General features: G+C 37.0%; 1 protein-coding gene across 1 annotated transcript in view; it reads right to left on the reverse strand.

Moving 5' to 3' along the window:
* LOC136872667 (uncharacterized) overlaps nt 1-21201 on the reverse strand; it is a 137564-nt gene that overhangs the window by 20530 nt on the left and 95833 nt on the right. Inside the window, exon 9 of the mRNA XM_067146479.2 lies at nt 10158-10760. Within this exon, the coding sequence (XP_067002580.2) occupies nt 10158-10760 (603 nt within the window). The remainder of the gene's footprint in view (nt 1-10157; nt 10761-21201) is intronic.

Below are 21201 nucleotides of genomic sequence, written 5' to 3' on the forward strand. Positions count from 1 at the left end.
CAATATGGCTGAAACTTATTACTGGTATACCAAATTTGGAGAATAGATCACCTTTAGTTTTTCATCCTCATTGTATACATTCAATCCATTTTTTTCTATACAGGCATGTTACAAAATATATGGCTTATAGCAATTTCAAAAGGACTATTTGTTGTAAGCTAAATAATAACAATAATAACAACAGCAATAACAATAACAATAATAATGATAATAATAATAATAATAATAATAATAATAATAATAATAATAATAATATTCAACTTAAAGTCAGTAATTCGTCACAGACAAATGAACCCGAAAGACATAGTTGTAATATTCATCGATTTAAAAAAAAGCTTTCGACTGTGCTGATAGAGAAAACTTAGATAAAACCATATGCGAGTTTGGAGTTAAAACCAAATAGGCAAACCTGATTCGCGAAACCCTTACAGACACAGTCCCAAAAGTTAAATGTATGGGCGAGATATCACGATGTTTAAAAATAAAAACAGGTGTCAGACAAGGTGATCGCTTATCTCCCCTCCTTTTTCAACTGTATCTTGGAAAAAGTTATGAGAATTTGGAACAAAAAACTGAAGCACCATAATATATTACCACTTATGCTGGGGAGAAAGAATAAAGGTGTTGCAATAAATTGCCTACCATTTGCAGATGATTTTGCCGTATTCTCTGAAAGCCTGACTAATGCAGCAATACAAGTAAATCTCCTGGAAGAGACAGCCAACATGGCAGGCTTAAGGATTTCAGCAGAGAAAACAAAATTCATGACGAATATAAAAAATGCTCCAAAATTGCTAGGAACATATGTTGGTTCAATCGAAAGGGTAAAACAATTCAAATATTTGGGGGGAAACAATCCAAGAAAATGGTTTGGAAAAATCTGCTATAGAGCAAGTCAGTGGAAGAGAGAATTTTAATTGCTTTCAAAATTGCAGTTTGGAATTGTGTAGTTCTTGTGTATTACTTTCGATATTCAGTAATTAACAGCAGCTTTTATCCTGTTAGGGGTTGTAGGATTAAAAAAAAAAATAGAGCACGACTAAGTAGTATTGTAGTGTAGTCGTATATTAATTACCTTATTGTTGTGTACTATCCCAGACAATATATCCCTCCGTTCATTTATTTTTCTGCAAATTAGTTACTTTATTTTTATAATTTATAATTTTCCCCCCGTAAAGAATGGCTAAGGAGCGCGAGTGTACTTATTGTGGGTGTGGTGAGGCATTGAGGGGTATGAGGGAGGAGTTGGAAAGTTTGAGGGAGATAATTAGGATTCTCACAGAAGACAGGAAGGAAGATAGGACTCCCTCAAACAATGTACAGGTTACAGTAGGTGTACAAGAGGGAGGGGAAGGAAAGGGAGGAGTTGTAGAAGACAGGTGGTCTAATGTTCTAAGGGGAAGGAGATTGCAGGCCAAGGGCTCTATTCAGGATCAGAATTCAGGACAGGTGTCTGTGCAAAATCGGTACGAGTCACTCCAGGTAGAACAACAGAGGGAAGATGAGGGACAGGGAACTGTTGCTGAGATGCATGGAAGTAGGAGGAAGGGAAACTGTAGGAAAGGGAAAGGTAGAGTAGAGGATAGGAAAAGACAGGTGGAACAGGGTCATGGGAAGGAGAAAAGGGAGGAGGAAGTAGCTTCTGCAGCTATCAGGAAAGATAGGGCTGACCAGGAGGGGAGGGGATCAAATGAGGTGGGTAGGGTTGAGGCTCTGGTCATGGGGGATTCCATCGTTAGACACGTGGGGAAAGTGTGTGGAGGAAAGGGAACCAGGGTAGAATGTTATCCAGGAATTAGGTTGAGGCAGATGTTGAGGAAAGTAGAAGAGAGGGAGGAGGGGAAGGAGAAGGTGGTAGTGTTTCACGTTGGTACCAACAACGTAAGGCAAGCTGATATAAGTACCAACATAGTTGGAGATGTGTGGGATCTGGTAAATGCAGCACGGGTGAAGTTTAAGAAAGCGGAGATTGTTATTAGTGGAATACTGTGTAGGAGGGATACTGACTGGAGGGTGATTGGGGATTTAAATGAGACTATGGAGTGGGTATGTGGGAAACTGGGAGTGAAATTTCTAGATCCTAATGGGTGGGTAGGAGATAGGGATCTGCGCTCGGATGGCCTTCATTTAAACCGCAGTGGTACGTATAAGTTAGGAAATTTGTTTGGAAGGGTAATAGGGAGGTACATTCAGGGAAACGGGATGGCCTAGGGAGCGGTGATAAGGGAACAGGGAACTGGAAATCAAGTAGGGATGACATAAAATTGTTAGTGTTGAACTGTAGAAGTATTGTAAAGAAAGGAATAGAATTAAGTAATTTAATAGATATATATTTACCAGATATTGTAATAGGAGTTGAATCATGGCTGAGAAATGATATAATGGATGCAGAAATTTTCTCACGGCACTGGAGTGTGTATCGTAGAGATAGGATAGGAAAGGTGGGAGGGGGAGTTTTCATTCTGGTGAAAGAAGAATTTGTAAGCTACGAAAAAGTTAAAGATAAGACACATGAAATTCTAGGTGTAAGGCTCATTTCTAAAGATAATAGGCAACTTGATATATTTGGAGTGTACAGATCGGGAAAGGGTAGCACTGATGCGGATTCGGAATTATTTGATAGGATAGTCAGCTATGTGGGAAACGACATGGAAAGAAATGTGATTGTAGCAGGAGATCTGAATTTGCCAGATGTCAATTGGGAAGGAAATGCGAACGACAGGAAGCATGACCAACAAATGGCAAATAAGTTAATATGGGAAGGACAGCTGATTCAGAAAGTGATGGAACCAACCAGAGGGAAAAATATTTTGGATGTGGTGCTGATAAAACCAGATGAGCTTTATAGGGAAACTGAAGTAATAGATGGTATTAGTGATCATGAAGCTGTTTTTGTGGTAGTTAAAAATAAATGTGATAGAAAGGAAGGTCTTAAAAGTAGGACTGTTAGGCAGTACCATATGGCTGATAAAGCAGGTATGAGGCAGTTTCTAAAAAGTAACTATGAACGGTGGAAAACGGTAAATAAAAATGTAAACAGACTCTGGGATGGGTTTAAAGAAATTGTTGAGGAATGCGAAAACAGGTTTGTACCTTTAAGGGTGGTAAGGAATGGTAAAGACCCACCTTATTATAATAGAGAAATAAAGAGACTAAGAAGGAGGTGCAGACTGGAAAGAAATAGAGTTAGAAATGGCTGTGGAAGTAAGGAGAAATTGAAGGAACTTACTAGAAAATTGAATCTAGCAAAGAAGGCAGCTAAGGATAACATGATGGCAAGCATAATTGGCAGTCATACAAATTTTAGTGAAAAATGGAAGGGTATGTATAGGTATTTTAAGGCAGAAACAGGTTCCAAGAAGGACATTCCAGGAATAATTAATGAACAAGGGGAGTGTGTATGTGAGGATCTTCAAAAGGCAGAAGTATTCAGTCAGCAGTATGTAAAGATTGTTGGTTACAAGGATAATGTTGAGATAGAGGAAGAGACTAAGGCCAAAGAAGTAATAAAATTTACATATGATAACAATGACATTTACAATAAGATACAAAAGTTGAAAACTAGAAAAGCGGCTGGAATTGATCAGATTTCTGGGGATATACTAAAGACAATGGGTTGGGATATAGTACCATATCTGAAGTACTTATTTGATTATTGTTTGGCCGAAGGAGCTATACCAGATGAATGGAGAGTTGCTATAGTAGCCCCTGTGTATAAAGGAAAGGGTGATAGACATAAAGCTGAAAATTACAGGCCAGTAAGTTTGACATGCATTGTATGTAAGCTTTGGGAAGGCATTCTTTCTGATTATATTAGATATGTTTGTGAAATTAATAACTGGTTCGATAGAAGGCAATTCGGTTTTAGGAAAGGTTATTCTACTGAAGCTCAACTTGTAGGATTCCAGCAAGATATAGCAGATATCTTGGATTCTGGAGGTCAAATGGACTGTATCGCGATTGACATGTCTAAAGCATTTGATAGGGTGGATCATGGGAGACTACTGGCAAAAATGAGTGCAATTGGACTAGACAAAAGAGTGACTGAATGGGTTGCTATATTTCTAGAAAATAGATCTCAGAGAGTTAGAGTAGGTGAAGCTTTGTCTGACCCTGTAATAGTTGAGAGGGGAGTTCCTCAGGGCAGTGTTATCGGACCTTTATGTTTTCTTATATATATAAATGATATGAGTAAAGGAGTGGAATCGGATGTAAGGCTTTTTGCGGATGATGTTATTCTCTATAGAGTGATAAATAAGTTACAAGATTGTGAGCAACTGCAACGTGACCTCGAAAATATTGTGAAATGGACAGCAGACAATGGTATGTTGATAAACGGGGCTAAAAGTCAGGTTGTGTGTTTCACAAATAGGAAAAGTCCTCTCAGTTTTAATTACTGCGTTGATGGGGTGAAAGTTCCTTTCGGGGATCATTGTAAGTATCTAGGTGTTAATATAAGGAAAGATCTTCACTGGGGTAATCACATAAATGGGATTGTAAATAAAGGGTACCGATCTCTGCACATGGTTATGAGGGTGTTTAGGGGTTGTAGTAAGGATGTAAAGGAGAGTGCATATAAGTCTCTGGTAAGACCCCAACTAGAGTATGGTTCCAGTGTATGGGACCCTCACCAGGATTACCTGATTCAAGAACTGGAAAAAATCCAAAGAAAAGCAGCTCGATTTGTTCTGGGTGATTTCCGACAAAAGAGTAGCGTTACAAAAATGTTGCAATGTTTGGGTTGGGAAGAATTGAGAGAAAGAAGACGAGCTGCTCGACTAAGTGGTATGTTCCGAGCTGTCAGCGGAGAGATGGCGTGGAATGACATTAGTAGACGAATAGGTTTGAATGGCGTCTATAAAAGTAGGAAAGATCACAATATGAAGATAAAGTTGGAATTCAAGAGGACAAACTGGGGCAAATATTCATTTATAGGAAGGGGAGTTAGGGATTGGAATAACTTACCAAGGGAGATGTTCAATAAATTTCCAATTTCTTTGAAATCATTTCGGAAAAGGCTAGGAAAGCAACAGATAGGGAATCTGCCACCTGGGCGACTGCCCTAAATGCAGATCAGTATTGATTGATTGATCGAAAGAAGAGGCAAGGATACACAAAATAGAAAGAGCATATGGTATTAAAAAATACAACAAAAAATGTTTATCTAAAAATCTTAAAGCACTACAACACAGTTGTGGAACCAGAATGCTTATATGTCTGTGAATGCTTAGTACTCAATTATAAACTTGAAAGATTGAAAGTACTAGAAAGAAGAATTATTAAAATAAATATTAGGGCCCTCTAAAAACTACAGAATTTTGGAAATTAAGAAGTAATAACAAAATTTATCAGAACATAGAAAACATATCTATAACAGTACAGAAGAGGAGACTGCTATTTTTTGGACATACTTACAGAATGGACGACAGTACACTAACTAAAAAGATCTTCACGTATCTTTAGAAGAAAAAGTCAACTACCACCTGGATTTAAGAGATCAAAACAAAGACTTGGAAAGAAATAACACCAGAGAAGAAGAAGTAATGGAAAGAGAAATTTTCAGGAAGAAAGTTTTAAAGATGGAAGGATTCCAAGGGAGCGAGGCAAAGAAAACCAGCACAAAGTGGTCTGAAGAAAAATGAAACATAGTGAAACAATGAAGGATGGAAGAAAGGGAAGGAAGAACAAAGGATGAAGAATTGAAATTGGAACGTGGTCCCTAGTAAGCCCTAACGCAATAATAATTGTACCGGGCGGTACACCTCCACGCCGCTAATTCAAACATTGCGCCAGTTGAAACTCCTCTACTGGAGGAAGCCTGAACTTTAACCACCATGTTAATTCTAAAGTTTCTCAGAAGATGTCGCTATTGTAAATTTTGAAGAGTTCTGAACTGTGTCTTTTTCGATTTATATTTGTTTTCTCTGTAGTGAGAAGTGTGAACATTCTCTTCTAGATGGCACTACTGAAGAACTACAATTGTGCACCCTAGTGCGAAGTGAAGGAACTGTTTTTTGAGAAATTTTGTGTTCATAAGTTTGTTCTTTGTTAAATTTCTTTCAGTCATTTTTTGGGTTGGCAGTATAACCCTTCTCTTTCCGCTTGTTTTGAATTTAGCCAATCCCGAATTTCTCTAATTAATTTTTGACCAATAACGTATGTCTTCTCCGATATGGATATGTTGCTTGATCCTAGCCAATAAAGTTGAGGGGGGTGTGGGTTCTCATTCTTGAAAGGTCTCGAATGTTCCAACGAGGGTATATAAACTGCTGATTTTCTGGTCTCCGGGCCACTTCAGTAACATCTTTCCTAGTGTGATTATGTAGCAGGGGGCGGGAAGCGCCTCTTCCTTTGGGATGCAGTTCTTCCATGAGGTAATGGCCTTTTAATAAATTCATTTCTTGCTAGCTCAGCAGTTTAACCCTCGGGGCAGGTTCGAATCTTTTATCATGTAACCTTCCTTTAAAATGTAAAAGACACTTGGTATAAATTCCGTCTCTTTAACTACAAATCGGGATAGAGAGTGCCTAACCCTCTCGACCTCCCTCTCATATTGTTTTTGAGGTGACTACGTTTTCATAACCGTTTTTCTTCGCTTCATAATGTAATAAATTTTCCTATCGTGTCACCTCCGTAGTACGGGATTAGCCCTTGCATAAGCGGCCTAAGAGCCAAATAGGTTTTAAAAAGGTGTATTAGGAGTGCAAGTTACACCTCCACTCAAGTTGGTATTTTGAGGCCATGTAATTGTCCTGTTTCTTTAGTGAATAGGCCTCAGTAGGTTGGGTATTTTTACCCCTGTTCTTGTGTGCCTGGAAGGCAGCTTGAAGGTAGAGTTTGGTGTGGCCTTTGAATAGGCTTGAACTTTGAGAGCGGGTTGCTCTTTCTTAAATTGTATTTTCTGTGTGCCTCGAGCAGGCTTAACTGGGTAATTGGCAGCAAATGCTCCTTGGCATGATTGGGGTTTTCTGCCCCTTTGTTGAACCTTGTGTATAAGTAAAGTTGGGCTCATTGCTCAGGGATTGTGAATCTGGGGCTCGAAGCCCAAAATACATTAATAAACTGTAATTGTACATTCTTAACTTGTTGATATACAACTGAGTTCCTGTCATACTTGTTATTTCTTGATCTCGAAAAGAAAATATAACCTTTGTTAAATTTTAAATTAATTTTAATTTTGTAAGTTGAGACCTATTCATCCCAGTACCTTCTTTCACCTCTGCTGTTCCACAGATACCCCGGAATAATAATAATAATAATAATAATAATAATAATAATAATAATAATAATAATAATAATAATAATAATAATAATAATAATAATAATAATAATTATTATTATTATTATAAATAATTTGCAGTGTTTGGCCTTAGCAGATGATGTAGCTATTCTTTCTAACAACAGACAAGAAGCAGTTCAGGCCCTTGAAAAACTTCCATGAAATTTTGGCTTGGAATGGGCTCCAAACATCATATGAAAAATGTCAGTACATGGAGGGATCCGCTCGCTGTCTAGATGGGAAGCCTCTAAAAAGCTAGATTTGGCAAAATTAATCAAGTGAATAAGTTCAGGTACCTAGGAGAAGTGATTCAGCCATCAAGCTTGAATCGTGAAGCAAATAAGGAGAGGATCTCAAGATTACAGAAGAACTATAGGCTCACCAGGAACAGATATAACAATAAATCTGTAACTAGGAATGCAACATTAAGACTTTACAACTTGGTTATCAAACCTGAAGTACTTTACGCCTCAGAAACCTTGATCACTGGAGGAAGATCACTTATTAAAGACATAGAGAAACAGGAGAGGAAAATATTGAGGAAAATCTTTGGTCCAGTCTGCTCAGAGGGAATCTGGATGAGACAGAAGTCTCAGGAGCTTTATCAGCATTCTGAAAAGATTACAGACACCATCAGGAAAAAGGAGATTACAGTTCTATGCTCACACTCAGAATGAACAATGACAGCCTCATCAAAAGAATTCTTGACCCTGCTCTCTCAATGAAAGTCGAGAACAACTGGCTTGGTGAAATAGAAAAAGACCGGCAGGAAATTTACACAGGAAATTGTTAAAGATTGACTCGAGTTCAAAAAAGCTGTCAACAACAACAACCATTTTGCTAGAAAATGAATACCAGGACCAATAAATCATGGACTGAAGAATGGAGGAAAATGGTCAGTGCCCAGATGATGAGATTTTAGGAGAAGAAAACATCAACGTCAGCTAAATTAAGTTCTATCGTGCTCCACACATTGGCATAACGCTGTAAAAAAAAAAGACTTGATCCAAGGTTATTATATGGGATTTTTAGAACGGAAATCCTAAAGGCTACTTATGAGAATTCCCCAAATAAAAGGTTTTCATTTTCATTTGGCAGCAGTTCAGTTTATCCATGTTATTAAATCAACCTTACATTTTATTACATCAATGAAGTGGACAGCTGTAACCTCACACAAGTCCAAAACACAATGTAAAGAAGAAATCAATCATGCTAGCACCATTTCAGCATTACCCACAGTCAACAAAAGGATAAAAATGTTTCATCACCATGCTTCAGAGTAGTAATTCTAGCAATGCTGCTATAATCCACTGGGCAGAGTTCTGGCAAATACTGCTTTAGATTTATTATACTCCAAAAACAGGCACATTAAACAGAACAAACTCCACTAATTGCTTGGAATGAGAAATAAAATTGTAAAAATTCCATGTGATATGTTTAGGAATATGAGGTGTCAATTTTTGCATCAGATACTCCCAAAATATTACAATAGCAGAAAATGGATAAAATAGAGAGAAAAGGAGAGTTAGGAATCTTACATCAAGCTGTGCAAGTTTTGATTTTCAGAACAATTTTATATAGAATTTTATGATTAAGGTAAATAATAATATTGCTGGTATTCAATACTGGATCAATGGAAGAGAAGGACTTGTTTTGTTAATACTCACATGAATGTATCTCAATCTAAATTCAGTATGTAGAATTAAATTATGACATTCTTCCAATAAGAACATTTAATACTCATCCACTGGTACCAACATGCAATCAGTGTTGCCAACCCATAAATCTTTTCTCTGCTAAATTTTAGTTGAAAATCCGCTAAATTTCGAACTGTAGCAAAATAGCATATACCAGCTGGTGGTTTCATATGAAGCCACATGGTACCATTCTTTTTCAAAGTATATGCTGGCAGTTCAAAGCAGCAAAGCACACACGGAACTTTTCAAATCTATTTCGAAAGTTATTTCCACTTTCATTACTGTTTTCATTGTTTTTGATAAGTGCGGAAAGAAATAATGTCAAACAGTTTCGCATTTATATTGCACTGCCAATAGATGCACCGTCGGTATTTGGAATCACTGGGAAGCTCAACCAACTAGTCTTTTGAAGTTTAATTATTTAATCACTCTTTACAAAATATCTGACTACTTTTCAACCGATTCTTTCGACATAATGATGCACCAAAAAGAACCTGATGTCAAAAGAAACATTATCAAACATGACACTACCCGGGTCATCAAGAGTACAGTAACGATTGTAACAAATTCTGACTGAGGCTGTGGGCCAGGGCTGGTCTAGAAAACGAGTCGTAGTATGCAGCGTAAGTTCAATACAACAGGAATAATTCGACTATTATGCCGTTGTAAGTGCTTTATTATTATTTTTCTCCTGGTGATGAAAGGTGATATTGTTACCGCTGAAAATCGCTAAAAGAAGTTTGAAATTCCACCAAAAAATCCACTGTCCGCTAAATGGAAAATTTATCCGCTGTTCTATTTAAAAATCCACCAAATTTGGCAGAAAATATGCCGAGTTGGCAATACTGCATGCAATATTCTTTCACATGTTGTTCTACTTATATGCATTTGTCCTTTATTACAATTCAATTCTGAGGATGCAATCACACCATTTTATATGCAAGTTAATCCTCATGCTCACAATTTAGTTCAGCACTTGCCTTAAGCCATAATTTAAAATGTACATCTGAAAATTGGATGTGATAAAACAACAAAGCAATCCCTTCGTGCACTGGGTAAAATTTGCAACACCAAGCAAACACTGAAAGCAAATCAAAACAAAACAAAACCAAACCAAACCAAATAAAAACAAACCAAAATCACAACTATAACAAAGGCCATGCATTAAGCAAACAACTTACCATGACTTCCTGGTATTCCTCTCCTCGGTAGGTCACACCAGTAATTCACAAGTGTACCATCTGGCGTTAGCCGGTATGGGGGAGTGAATGACCTTCCATAAGATTTAGTGCGACTGTTGACAGAGTCTTTTAATCGTTTAGGCAACGATCTTGTGCAATAGTCTTTTATTCTAGGCCTGGGACTGGACAAGTCCTGTTCGTTGTTTATGACTTGGGATGTTTCAACACACATTTCAGGATCTTCTAATCTACTGTCTTTATCAGTTAGATTATTTTTCTGATCCCTCTCATTTACAGTCCTCACAAAATTATCATCAGCCCCAGCGGCATCACCAGCAGCTGTTTCGGTTCCAGTTTGAAGGTCATTACTTGTTACAGATTTGAGCATTTCATTAGGAACACTTGTTCCTGTAGGACCATTATTGTTGTTGATGCATGAAGCACATCTCGGTGCAGGGGTGGCGGAAACTCCGCAGTAACTTTGAGACATGCCCATGCTTAGTAAATCTGTGTGTGTTGGTCTTTGGCTTGAACATCGACAACGAGGAGAGGAAGAAGAAGTAGAAGAAGTAGTAGTAGAAGAGTGCAGGCAAAACTCGAGCTCTACGGACAAAAAAAGAAGCAAAACAGAAAATCATAAAAAATAATGCTAAAACATCAATAAAATGCTTGAGCCACATGTCCTATGGCATGTTATTAAGATATACACTGACATTTTTTTTTCAAGAACTTTATTAACATTTTTGACCTGAGCTACAGCAATCATTGCCACAAAACACAACTGTTTATTCCTGACAGGTGAGAATGAAATGACACACAGCAAAGTACAATTTCTTAGTAACAAGAGGAAGAACAAGGGTATCTAATGACATGGCAAATGCAGTTACTGTATGAACTTCAAAAATATCCTTCAAAATACCCTAACAAATTAAATAAAAGCAACAACCTAGCAGCTGCTTGGATTGAGCATCAAACCTTAAAAACTGAAAAAATGTAGCCTTTAGTGACATATGCAGAAACTGCACTAGGTACCTGTGTTGTTTTTTGTATACACTGGAGCATATGTAACTGAAATTATCTAGGATGAGGAGTGGGATATTGTAAAACATGACTTAAGATGAAGTAGTAACATTTACCAGGAACCGACTGAGTTGGCCATATGGTTAGGGCCGTGCAGTTGTGAGCTTGCATTTGGGAGATAGTGGGTTCGAACCCCACTGCTGGCAACCCTGAAGATGGTTTCCTCTGGTTTCCCATTTTTACACCGGGCAAGTGCTGGGGCTGCACCTTAATTAAGACCATGGTCGCTTCCTTCCCACTCCTGGCCCTTTCCCATCCCATCGTCGCCATAAGACCTATCTGTACCGGTGTGACGTAAAGCAAATTGTAAAAAAAATTAGCAGGAGCAGGTATGAAAACCTCACATAAAACCCATACTCACTGTCATGACAGAATCACAAGTGGTCTGGAACTGAGGGCACTCCAGTCTTCGTGCAATGTACATTACAAAGTCATAAAACGATAAATACAAAACAGTAACAAAACACATGCAATTTTGGATTTTGCATGGAATTCGAACAATAAGAGAGTGACTTTTCAATGTAAAAATTACACATGCAGAGGCAAGGATTCAAACTGTGAGTGCTTCATTGAGAAGTCAGTGAAGATTTAAGTTGTTATGCCATATAAGGAACACTAACCAAATAGAGTATTCCCCGATAACCACAAAGTATTATTATTATTATTATTAATCTTATGTCCCCATTAACTATTTTTATGGTTTTTGGAAGTGTTAAAGTGACGGAATTTTGTTCCTCAGTTTTTGTGCCAGTAAATCTACTGACAAGACTGGCATATTTGAGCACTTTTAAATACCACCACGAGCTGGGATTGAACTTGAGCTAACTTGGGGTCTACCACCTGTGCCACTCAGCTCAGAAAACTGCAATGTATCACAGTCAATGAAAAGCAAGTTTGGACCTAATGGGGAGATCCTTCATGTCTAGGTAAAGACTCTGATGCTGAGGAAAATTTCCAGTTTTCACCTTCTTTGTCATTTCTGATCCGTCCTCATGCTATTATGTTTCCATGTGGTACTTCTCCCTCTCTCTTAACTTCCTGACAATACATGTAGCATCACTCAGCTTGTTCACAATGGCAAATGCTAATCTTGGAATCTTCAATCATTTAAATAAACTGAAATCACAAAAAAGAAAAAAAATGTTGGATGTGCCTTGCATAATAGAAAGCCAATAAGGCAAGCATTGAGCAACAATTAAACTACTTCTGAAAAATTGAGGTGCCAGTGGAAGTACACCAATTCTTGAAGTATGAGAAAGTTTGGGAAGCCTCAGGGAAACAGTAGATTAAAGAGTTATGAGAAATATAAAGCAGGCTCCATGAAAGAAATTAGGTCAAGTGAGAAGAGACATGATAATGATACTGAAGGAGTGATATGCAAATAAACAGGTTATTATAAACAGAGAACACTGTGTCTGGTGTAGGACTATGCATAGTGATTTCATGGACTTCTGTGTAATAATAAAGTGTGAGTGCGCTAATATTATTACAGATCCAAGTAATAAAGAACAAAATCTTACAGTGACTATATTCTAATATTCCTTGCTACTTTTAGACCTCAAAACTCTACATTCTACAATGAAGTCAAGTGGTGGTAAGGAACATTCCACCAACCCTTACACTAACTTCTTCAACAGGAAACAAGACAAAAGGGTGCCCATTAACAAGTGTTCCTACTGCCGCTGACGTGATTTCATGAAACACCTACTCCATGCAGTTCTGTTTCTACCGGCAATAAAATTTAAGGGAAATATACTTAAAGGTATAATTAGTAGAAACGAAAGAACAAGTGACAAATCAATACATATAAAGGATAAGAAAATGAAAAGGAACACAGATTAGGATAAGAACAATGACAGGTCATTGCTGGCAAGAGGGAACAGATATAGGTGACAAACATGAAAAAATAAAAAGACAAGGACAATACCCACATCTTCAAATAAATGGGCTCTCTCCTAATCAATGCCAAATACTTTTCGTCCATTTCTTCTCAGCCTCTGATTATCACATTTCATCTTCCCAGTTTCATCAGTACGGCAGGCATCAACGCTCAGTGAAGAGCCATCTTCATAGAATTTTATCTTGATGTGGGAAGTGTGGGATAAGATAGCCAGATAAAGACAGTAAAAGGGAAGACAATAAAGGTGAATACAGGAATACAAGGGTTGTTTGTTTCTTTCCATTACTTCCATTGACCTGTTTGGATCCATTTCTCCTCCTGTGTTCATCTTTATCCTCTCTCTTCTATTCCCTGTTCACTTATGAAGATTTACATAACGGACCACCAAACAAAGCACTACCACGAAGGTGAAGGAACGTAACTGTAATTGTCACCTCTCAACTTCTCAACCATGAAATAAAACTCGAGAGAAAGAATGAAACAGACTAGCAGAAATTAGTAAGCTTTGCTTATTGTGAGACCCAAGAATCTTTGCACTGGGTCACACTGTTCAAGACCGGATATCATCAACTGAAGAAAGGGGCAAGCCAATAGGAGCACCACCACCTAGCCTTCTTGCTGCTGTACAAATATAGGCACCCACCTTGCTTGTGTCATATCATCTTAACAAGGCTGCAGAAGAGTGGTTGAAACAACACATTTGCAATGCTAATGCAGACTAATTTCCTGAAAGAAGTCTATTAACCTATCCATTAATACTGGTCATATAAGCTTACACCAAAACATTCTTAACCTCCTCTTCTGTGGAAGACTGTTGCCGCATGTGGAATTATTGTTTGGGTCATCAGTTCATAGATTTGTTTGATGCAACTCTCAATGCCACCTTACCTTATGTTAACCTTTTCACTTCTAGTTCACTATTACATCCATCTACTCTAATCTGTTTTCCATATTCATACCTTTGTCTACCGCTACCGTTCATACCACTGACACTTCCCTCAAAAAGGGTGTCTTAAGATGTGTACTATCATTCTCTCTATTCTTCTGGTCAAATTTTGCCAAAACATTCTCTTTTCACCAATTCGATTTAGTACCACTTCATTTGAAATTCGGTCTATCCATTTCTCTTTATGTATTCTTCTCTGACGCCATATTTCAAAAGCTTCTATTCTTTTTCTTTGTGAGCTAGTTATCGTCCATGTTTCATTTCCATACAATGCCATGCTCCAGATGAAAAGTCTTCACAAACATCTAATTCCTATATCAATCAATCAATACTGATCTGCATTTAGGGCAGTCACCCAAGTGGCAGATTCCCTATCTATTGTTTTCCTAGCCTTTTCTTAAATTATTGCAAAGAAATTGCAAATTTACTGTAAATCTCCCGTGGTAAGTTATTCCAATCCCTAACGCCCCTTCCTATACATGAATATTTGCCCCAATTTTTCCTCTTGAATTCCAACTTTATCTTCATATTGTGATCTTTCCTACTTTTGAAGACATCACTTAAACTTATTCGTCTACTGATGTCTATCCACGCCATCTCTCCACTGACAGCTCAGAACATACCACTTACAAGTAACTAATCTCATTTTGTTCTGTCTTGAAGATACAATAAGTAAAACTCTTTCAAGATTAAAATTATTGTGTCCACCTTTTCAATACAAATATATTTTTTAGTGATTAAATTCTACATGAATTAAAAACACCAGTTAGGGACATGTTTCGCCCTAGTTATGGGTATCTTCAGCCTAATACTAATCTTAAGTTCAAGAATTAAAACTATAAACATTGGAACTTAATAGTAAACCTAACTTAATACTAAATGCAATGGTCTTATGCTTTTTACATAGTTTACAATATGTACAGTATGTACAATACGTACATTAACTTTGCTAGAATTTATGAACAAAGAATTAATTTATTTTATAATGACTAGACATCCAAATTGTAGATTTGATTGATCACAGCATGAATTGGGGTTTCTCAAATTGTATTGACTAGAGATGTATCACAGCGCGAGTGGGGGTTTCTTCAACTGTTATGGTCGCCTGAGTCGTAAGAATTGTTACAAAACCAGAACCTTGGTTAAAGTCGTTCATGTTAGGGTTTGAATCTGTTTGAATATTCCTTTAGAAAGAAGCATGGTTATGTTTTAAGGTTGATGCATGTATGTTGGAAATATATTGTTGATATATTCATTAGTGCTCATTGGATAAAATTTTTGAATATTATGCCATTCTTGTTGATTAACTTCCCATTGGTGCATTGTTCAAGTTAATCAACAAGAATGACGTAATACGGTATTCCAAATTTTTATCCAATGAGCACTAATGAATATATCAACAATATGTTTCCAACATACATGCTTCAACCTTAAAACATAACCATGCTTCTTTCTAAAGGAATATTCAAACAGATTCAAACCCTAACATGAATGACCTTAACCAAGGTTCTGGTTTTGTAACAATTCTTACGACTCGGCGACCATAACAGTTAAAGAAACCCCGACTCACACTGTGATAAATCTCTAGTCAATACAATTTGAGAAACCCCAATTCATGCTGTGATCAATCCAATCTACAATTTGGATGTCTAGTCATTATAAAATAAATTAATTCTTTGTTCATAAATTCTAGCCAAGTTAATGTACATATTGTAAACTATGTAAAAAGCATAAGACCATTGTATTTAGTATTAAGTTAGGTTTACTATTAAGTTCCAATGTTTATAGTTTTAATTCTTGACCTTAAGATTAGCATTAGGCTGAAGATGCCCATAACTAGGGCTAAACATGTTTCTAACTGGTGTTTTTAATTCATGTAGAATTTAATCACTAAAAAATATATTTGTATTGAAAAGGTGGACACAATAATTTTAATCTTGAAAGAGTTTTACTTATCATACCACTTAGTCGAGCAGCTTTCTCCCAAGTCTTCCCAGCCCAAACTTTGCAACATTTTTGTAACGTTACTCTTTTGTCGGAAATCACCCTAAACAAACGAGCTGCTATTCTTTGGATTTTTTTCCAGTTCTTGAATCAAGTAATCCTGGTGAGGGTCCCATACACTGGAACCATACTCTAGCTGGGGTCTTACCAGAAATTTATATGCCCTCTCCTTTACATCCTTACTACAACCCCTAATACACCCTCATAACCATGTGCAAAAATCTGTACCCTTTATTTACAATCCCATTTATGTGACTACCCCAATGGAGATCTTTCCTTATATTAACACCTAAGTACTTACAATCATTCCCATAAGGAACTTTCAATCCATTAACATAGTAATTAAAACTGAGAGGACTTTTCCTATTTGTGAAACTCACAACCTGACTTAACCCCGTTCGATGTGAGCAAATTTCCTTTCTTAAGAAAGGTCTTCTTTACTTGTGCTAGTCTGTATTTTATGTCCTCCTTACTTCTGCCATCATTTATTTTACTATCCAGGTAACAATATTCATCTACTTCCTTTAAGACTTCATTTCCTAATCTAATATTTCCTGTATCAACTGATTCATTTGATTGCACTCCATTACTTTTGTTCTGGATTTATTTTCATCTTGTTCTGCCTACACCATTCAGCAATTTCTCTAGATCTTCTGCAGACTCAGATAAAATAACAATATCATCGGCAAATCTCACAGTTTTGAATTCCTCTCCTTGGATTGCGATTCCTTTTCCAAATTCGTCTGATTTCCTTTACTGCCTGTTCTATATAAACAATGAAGCTGAGAGGGGGACAAACTGCAGCCTTGCCTCAATCCTTTCTGGATTGCTGCTTATTTTTCCTAACCTTTGATTCTTATCACTGTAGACCGATTATTGTACAGATTGCATATAATTCTTTCTTGGTATCTGATCCTGACCATCTTCAGAATATCAAATAGCTTGGTCCAATCAACATTATCAAATGCCTTTTCTAGATTTACAAATGCCATGTGGGCTTGTTTCTTAATTTGATCCTCCAAGATTAGATAATAATAATAATAATAATAATAATAATAATAATAATAATAATAATAATAATAATAATAATAACAACAACAACAACAACAATTTTGCGTGGCTATTTTTAGCCAGATGCAGCCCTTGTAATAAGGCAGACCCTCCGACAAGGGTAGGCGGCATCTGCCGTGTATAGGTAACTGCATGTTATTGTAATAGATGATAGTATGTGTAGTGTGTGAGGGTAAGGATGTTGGGGACAGCACAAGCACACAATCCCCAAGCCATGGGAATTAACCATTTAAGGTTATAATATCCAAGCCGGCCAGGAATTGAACACAGCGTTCTCTGAACCGAAGAGCACTGTACTGTCCACTAAGGCAATCAGACGGACACAGATTAGATGTAAAGTCAGGATTGTTTCACGTGTTCCTACATTTTTCCTGAAGCCAAACTTACGTTCTCCCAACTCAGCTTGAACTTCTCTTTCCATTCCATTTTTCAAGCGCGAGATACTAAACTAATGGTGCTGTAGTTTTCACAGTTGTCAGCACCCGCTTCCTTGGGAACAGGTATAACAACGTTCTGTCTAAAATCAGATGGCACTTCTCCTGTATGTATGATACATCTTACACACTAAATGGAATAACATCCTAAGGCAGTCAGTAATTCTGAGGGTATGTCATCAATGCCAGGTGCCTTGTTCCTATTTAGGTCTCTCAAAGCTATATTAAGACCTCAAGATTGGAACTCTCATTTCATCAACAACAATTTCCTTTCTTTGTTCCAGAACCTTACCTACTTCTTTCCCTTGATCCTACTGTGAGAAACAGACTGGGAAAAACGGGGCTATTTGTCAAGTTAGCAGGCTTTTCCTGAAGTATGTAAGTGATTGTTTCATATGAGTAATGGAACACATTATCGGCAAGAGTTTTAGAACCTTTACCAGAAAATAAATGACACTTCAAGAAGAGAATCCAACATCCTGTAAAGTTTGTGTAAATGCGTATATGATATAATGCAATTACAATATTTAGCTAGGAGTAAGTCATTGTACTGAATCTATTGTTAATTGTAGTGTTATGGGATTAGACATTTTTAGATTAGCTATAAATTTCTAATGTGACTGTCCTGCAGTTATTATGTTACACTACTTTTAATAAAATATTTTAAATTATATTTTGTAATTTGGAGCAAAATCATCATCATCAGCAGCTCATCGGGTCGAAAAAGAAGAACACTGAAGATGTCCCAATAGTGGGATAAAACATGTCTCATTATTATAGCTTAATATAGTCTTAACAATAAAGACGATTCACAGTATTGTAAAGGTGGAATATTTGACAAAAGGATTTAACAAGTTAATACTTATGACAATACGGACTCAAGCGTGAAGTTTATTATGTGTAATTCTAAAGGGTAGGCCCGGTTTCTTCAACGAATGTTAAGTGTTAACTCTGCTGTTAAGGAGACTTAACACATAATTTAACAAAATGGACATTTCATGAAGAACTGTTAACTCTAACAAATTGTTAATACATGAGTTAAATTAACCTGGCAGCAGCCCTGTGTTAAACCTCTTAACAGCTGCTAAAATTTCAAAATGGAGGCACGTAGAAGACGTAAGTTTGAAGCTTTACTGCTGTATGAAGACTATTTATAAACTGAAGAAGGCAAAGGACGACCCATACTAAGAAGTAACGACTTTTTAGAGTTGTCAGAAGAAATATTTCTAATTACCAAACCCATAATGAACGAGGTAATAGACTATATTGAAAATAGGTTCGAGTTTCCAACAGATTGAAACTTTTCAGTGTCTCCAGTGCAGCAGTTTTTTATAGATTTTACAAGGAGGGGTCAGACCCTAGGTCCAATTGATTTCAACGAGCTTAATGTACCTGTTGGAGGACACTCTACAGTAACTCGTGTTCAATACGCTTTCGTTTTCGAAAAAAAAAAAAAAAAAACATGTCATGAGGCAAGATCCGCTTTGAACCACATGGAGGTGATAGAACACTAAAATGCGAACACATTTTACTTAAATTTGTGAAGTCCGCAAACTAATAATTTCCGAAAAATTTATGAATCCCCCAATTCTAATGCAATGCGTATATACGTGAAGAGTTGCAACCCAGACAAGTGGAGCAGTGGCCAAGTGGTTATCGTACTTGTCTCCGAACCGTGACGACGTGAGTTCGAGTCCCGCCATAGCCATGCTTTTTTATATAAATTGATTATTATTATTATTATTATTATTATTATTATTATTATTATTATTATTTCAGGGAATATGAAGGTAAAAATGCAAATAAAATTAAGAATTTATTTATTTATTTATTTATTTATTTATTTATTTATTTATTTATTTATTTATTGTGCTTCAGACAGGTACAAACCTAATGATGTGAAACACATATACATATACTATTACATTAGATAAAAACAAATATTAAATTAAAATTATAATACCTCCTATGAAAGTCCTTGTAAAATAAAGTCATAAATGAAATAAAAAAATACACTTTTCTTCAGTAACATAGTATTACAACGGTGGAACATTTTCTACCTCAAATTAATATATAGTCCGCCTCTGTGGTGTAGTGTTAGTATGATTAGCCGGGTTCGATTCCCGGCTGCCATGACATTTGAAAAGTGGTATGAGGGCTGGAACAGGGTCTACTCAGCCTCGAGAGGTCAAATGAGTAGAGGGGGGTTCGATTCCCTCCTCAGCCATCCTCAAAGTGGTTTTCCGTGTTTGCCCACTTCTCCAGGCAAATGATGGGATGGTACCTAACTTAAGGCCACGGCTGCTTCCTTCCGTCTTCCTTGTCTATCCCTTCCAATCTTCCCATCCCCCACAAGGCCCCTGTTCAGCATAGTAGGTGAGGCCGCCTGGGCGAGGTACTGGTCATTCTCCCCAGTTTTATCCCCCGACCCAAAGTCTCACGCTTCAGGACAGTGCCCTTGAGGTGGTAGAGGTGGGATCCCTTGCTGAGTCCGAGGGAAAAACCAACCCTGGAGGGTAAACAGATTAAGAAAGAAAGAAAGAAAGAAATTTATATATATATATATATAGAGAGAGAGATCCAGCAGTAACTCTGAGAATGTTTAGGCCTATATTAATTTCACATAGAAAATAAAGTGTACTGCAATATGCGTAATATTTTTGTTCCAATTTTTATCTTAACGTTCCCTCAAATATTAATTTATTTTGTACAACAATTATAGCGGCGACGAGACTCGAACTCACATCTACGAGGTTCGTGTACAAGTACGGTGACCACTAGGCCACCACTCCGTGTCACTGTGATGTAACTCCCTTGCATTGGAATCAGTGATTCATCAATTTTTCAAAAGTTATTAGGTTGCTGACCCGACATGTTCAAGTAAAATTTGTTTGCCTTTTAGTGTTCTATCACCCCACTTTGTCCGAAGCGGATTCTGTGTAATGACATCTGACCTCATTATTTTCGAAAACTAAAGTGTATTGACTTAAACCCTTATACACTAATTACTGTCGAGTGTCTCTCCACAGGTACACTGAAGCTCGATGAAATCGGTTGACCGTAGGGTCTGGCCTCTACTTGTTACATATTATGCCTGAGACACTTTTCATGTAATTGTAGGTGACTATGTTCACGAGTGCAAGAAAAGAGTGTGTAGAATCCTGCAAAGAATTCCTGTTGCCATTGCAGCATCAACAAGGCATTAAATTATTTTTGTCACAATAAAAAAATGCCTGAAAATCATTCAAAACATATCAATTATCACATTTTCTTGGTGATAAGAATAGCCTGTGCTTATATCGAATGTTGTGATATAACAGTCAGTTCTTTCGTTTTTTAAGCACGATCGCATAATTTTAAATTAAAACTATAACAACATTTGTCTCGCATTCATCACAATAACGCTTTTGTTGCCTCTTTCTCGACATGTTTACGTCTTATCGGTCTCCACTAGCCATAACCTATAATAATGTCAACCATGTGTCTGTGTGTGACAATACTATTTCAACACACCACTAGAAGCATTTTATGTAAAGAAACAAAAGACGCTCACTGCCAAACGTGTTCAGAAATTTCAGAGAAATGTGTTAATTTGTCTTTCACAATTGT

The sequence above is a fragment of the Anabrus simplex genome, chromosome 4 (genome assembly GCF_040414725.1).
Source record: "Anabrus simplex isolate iqAnaSimp1 chromosome 4, ASM4041472v1, whole genome shotgun sequence".
Lineage (NCBI taxonomy): Eukaryota > Metazoa > Arthropoda > Insecta > Orthoptera > Tettigoniidae > Anabrus > Anabrus simplex.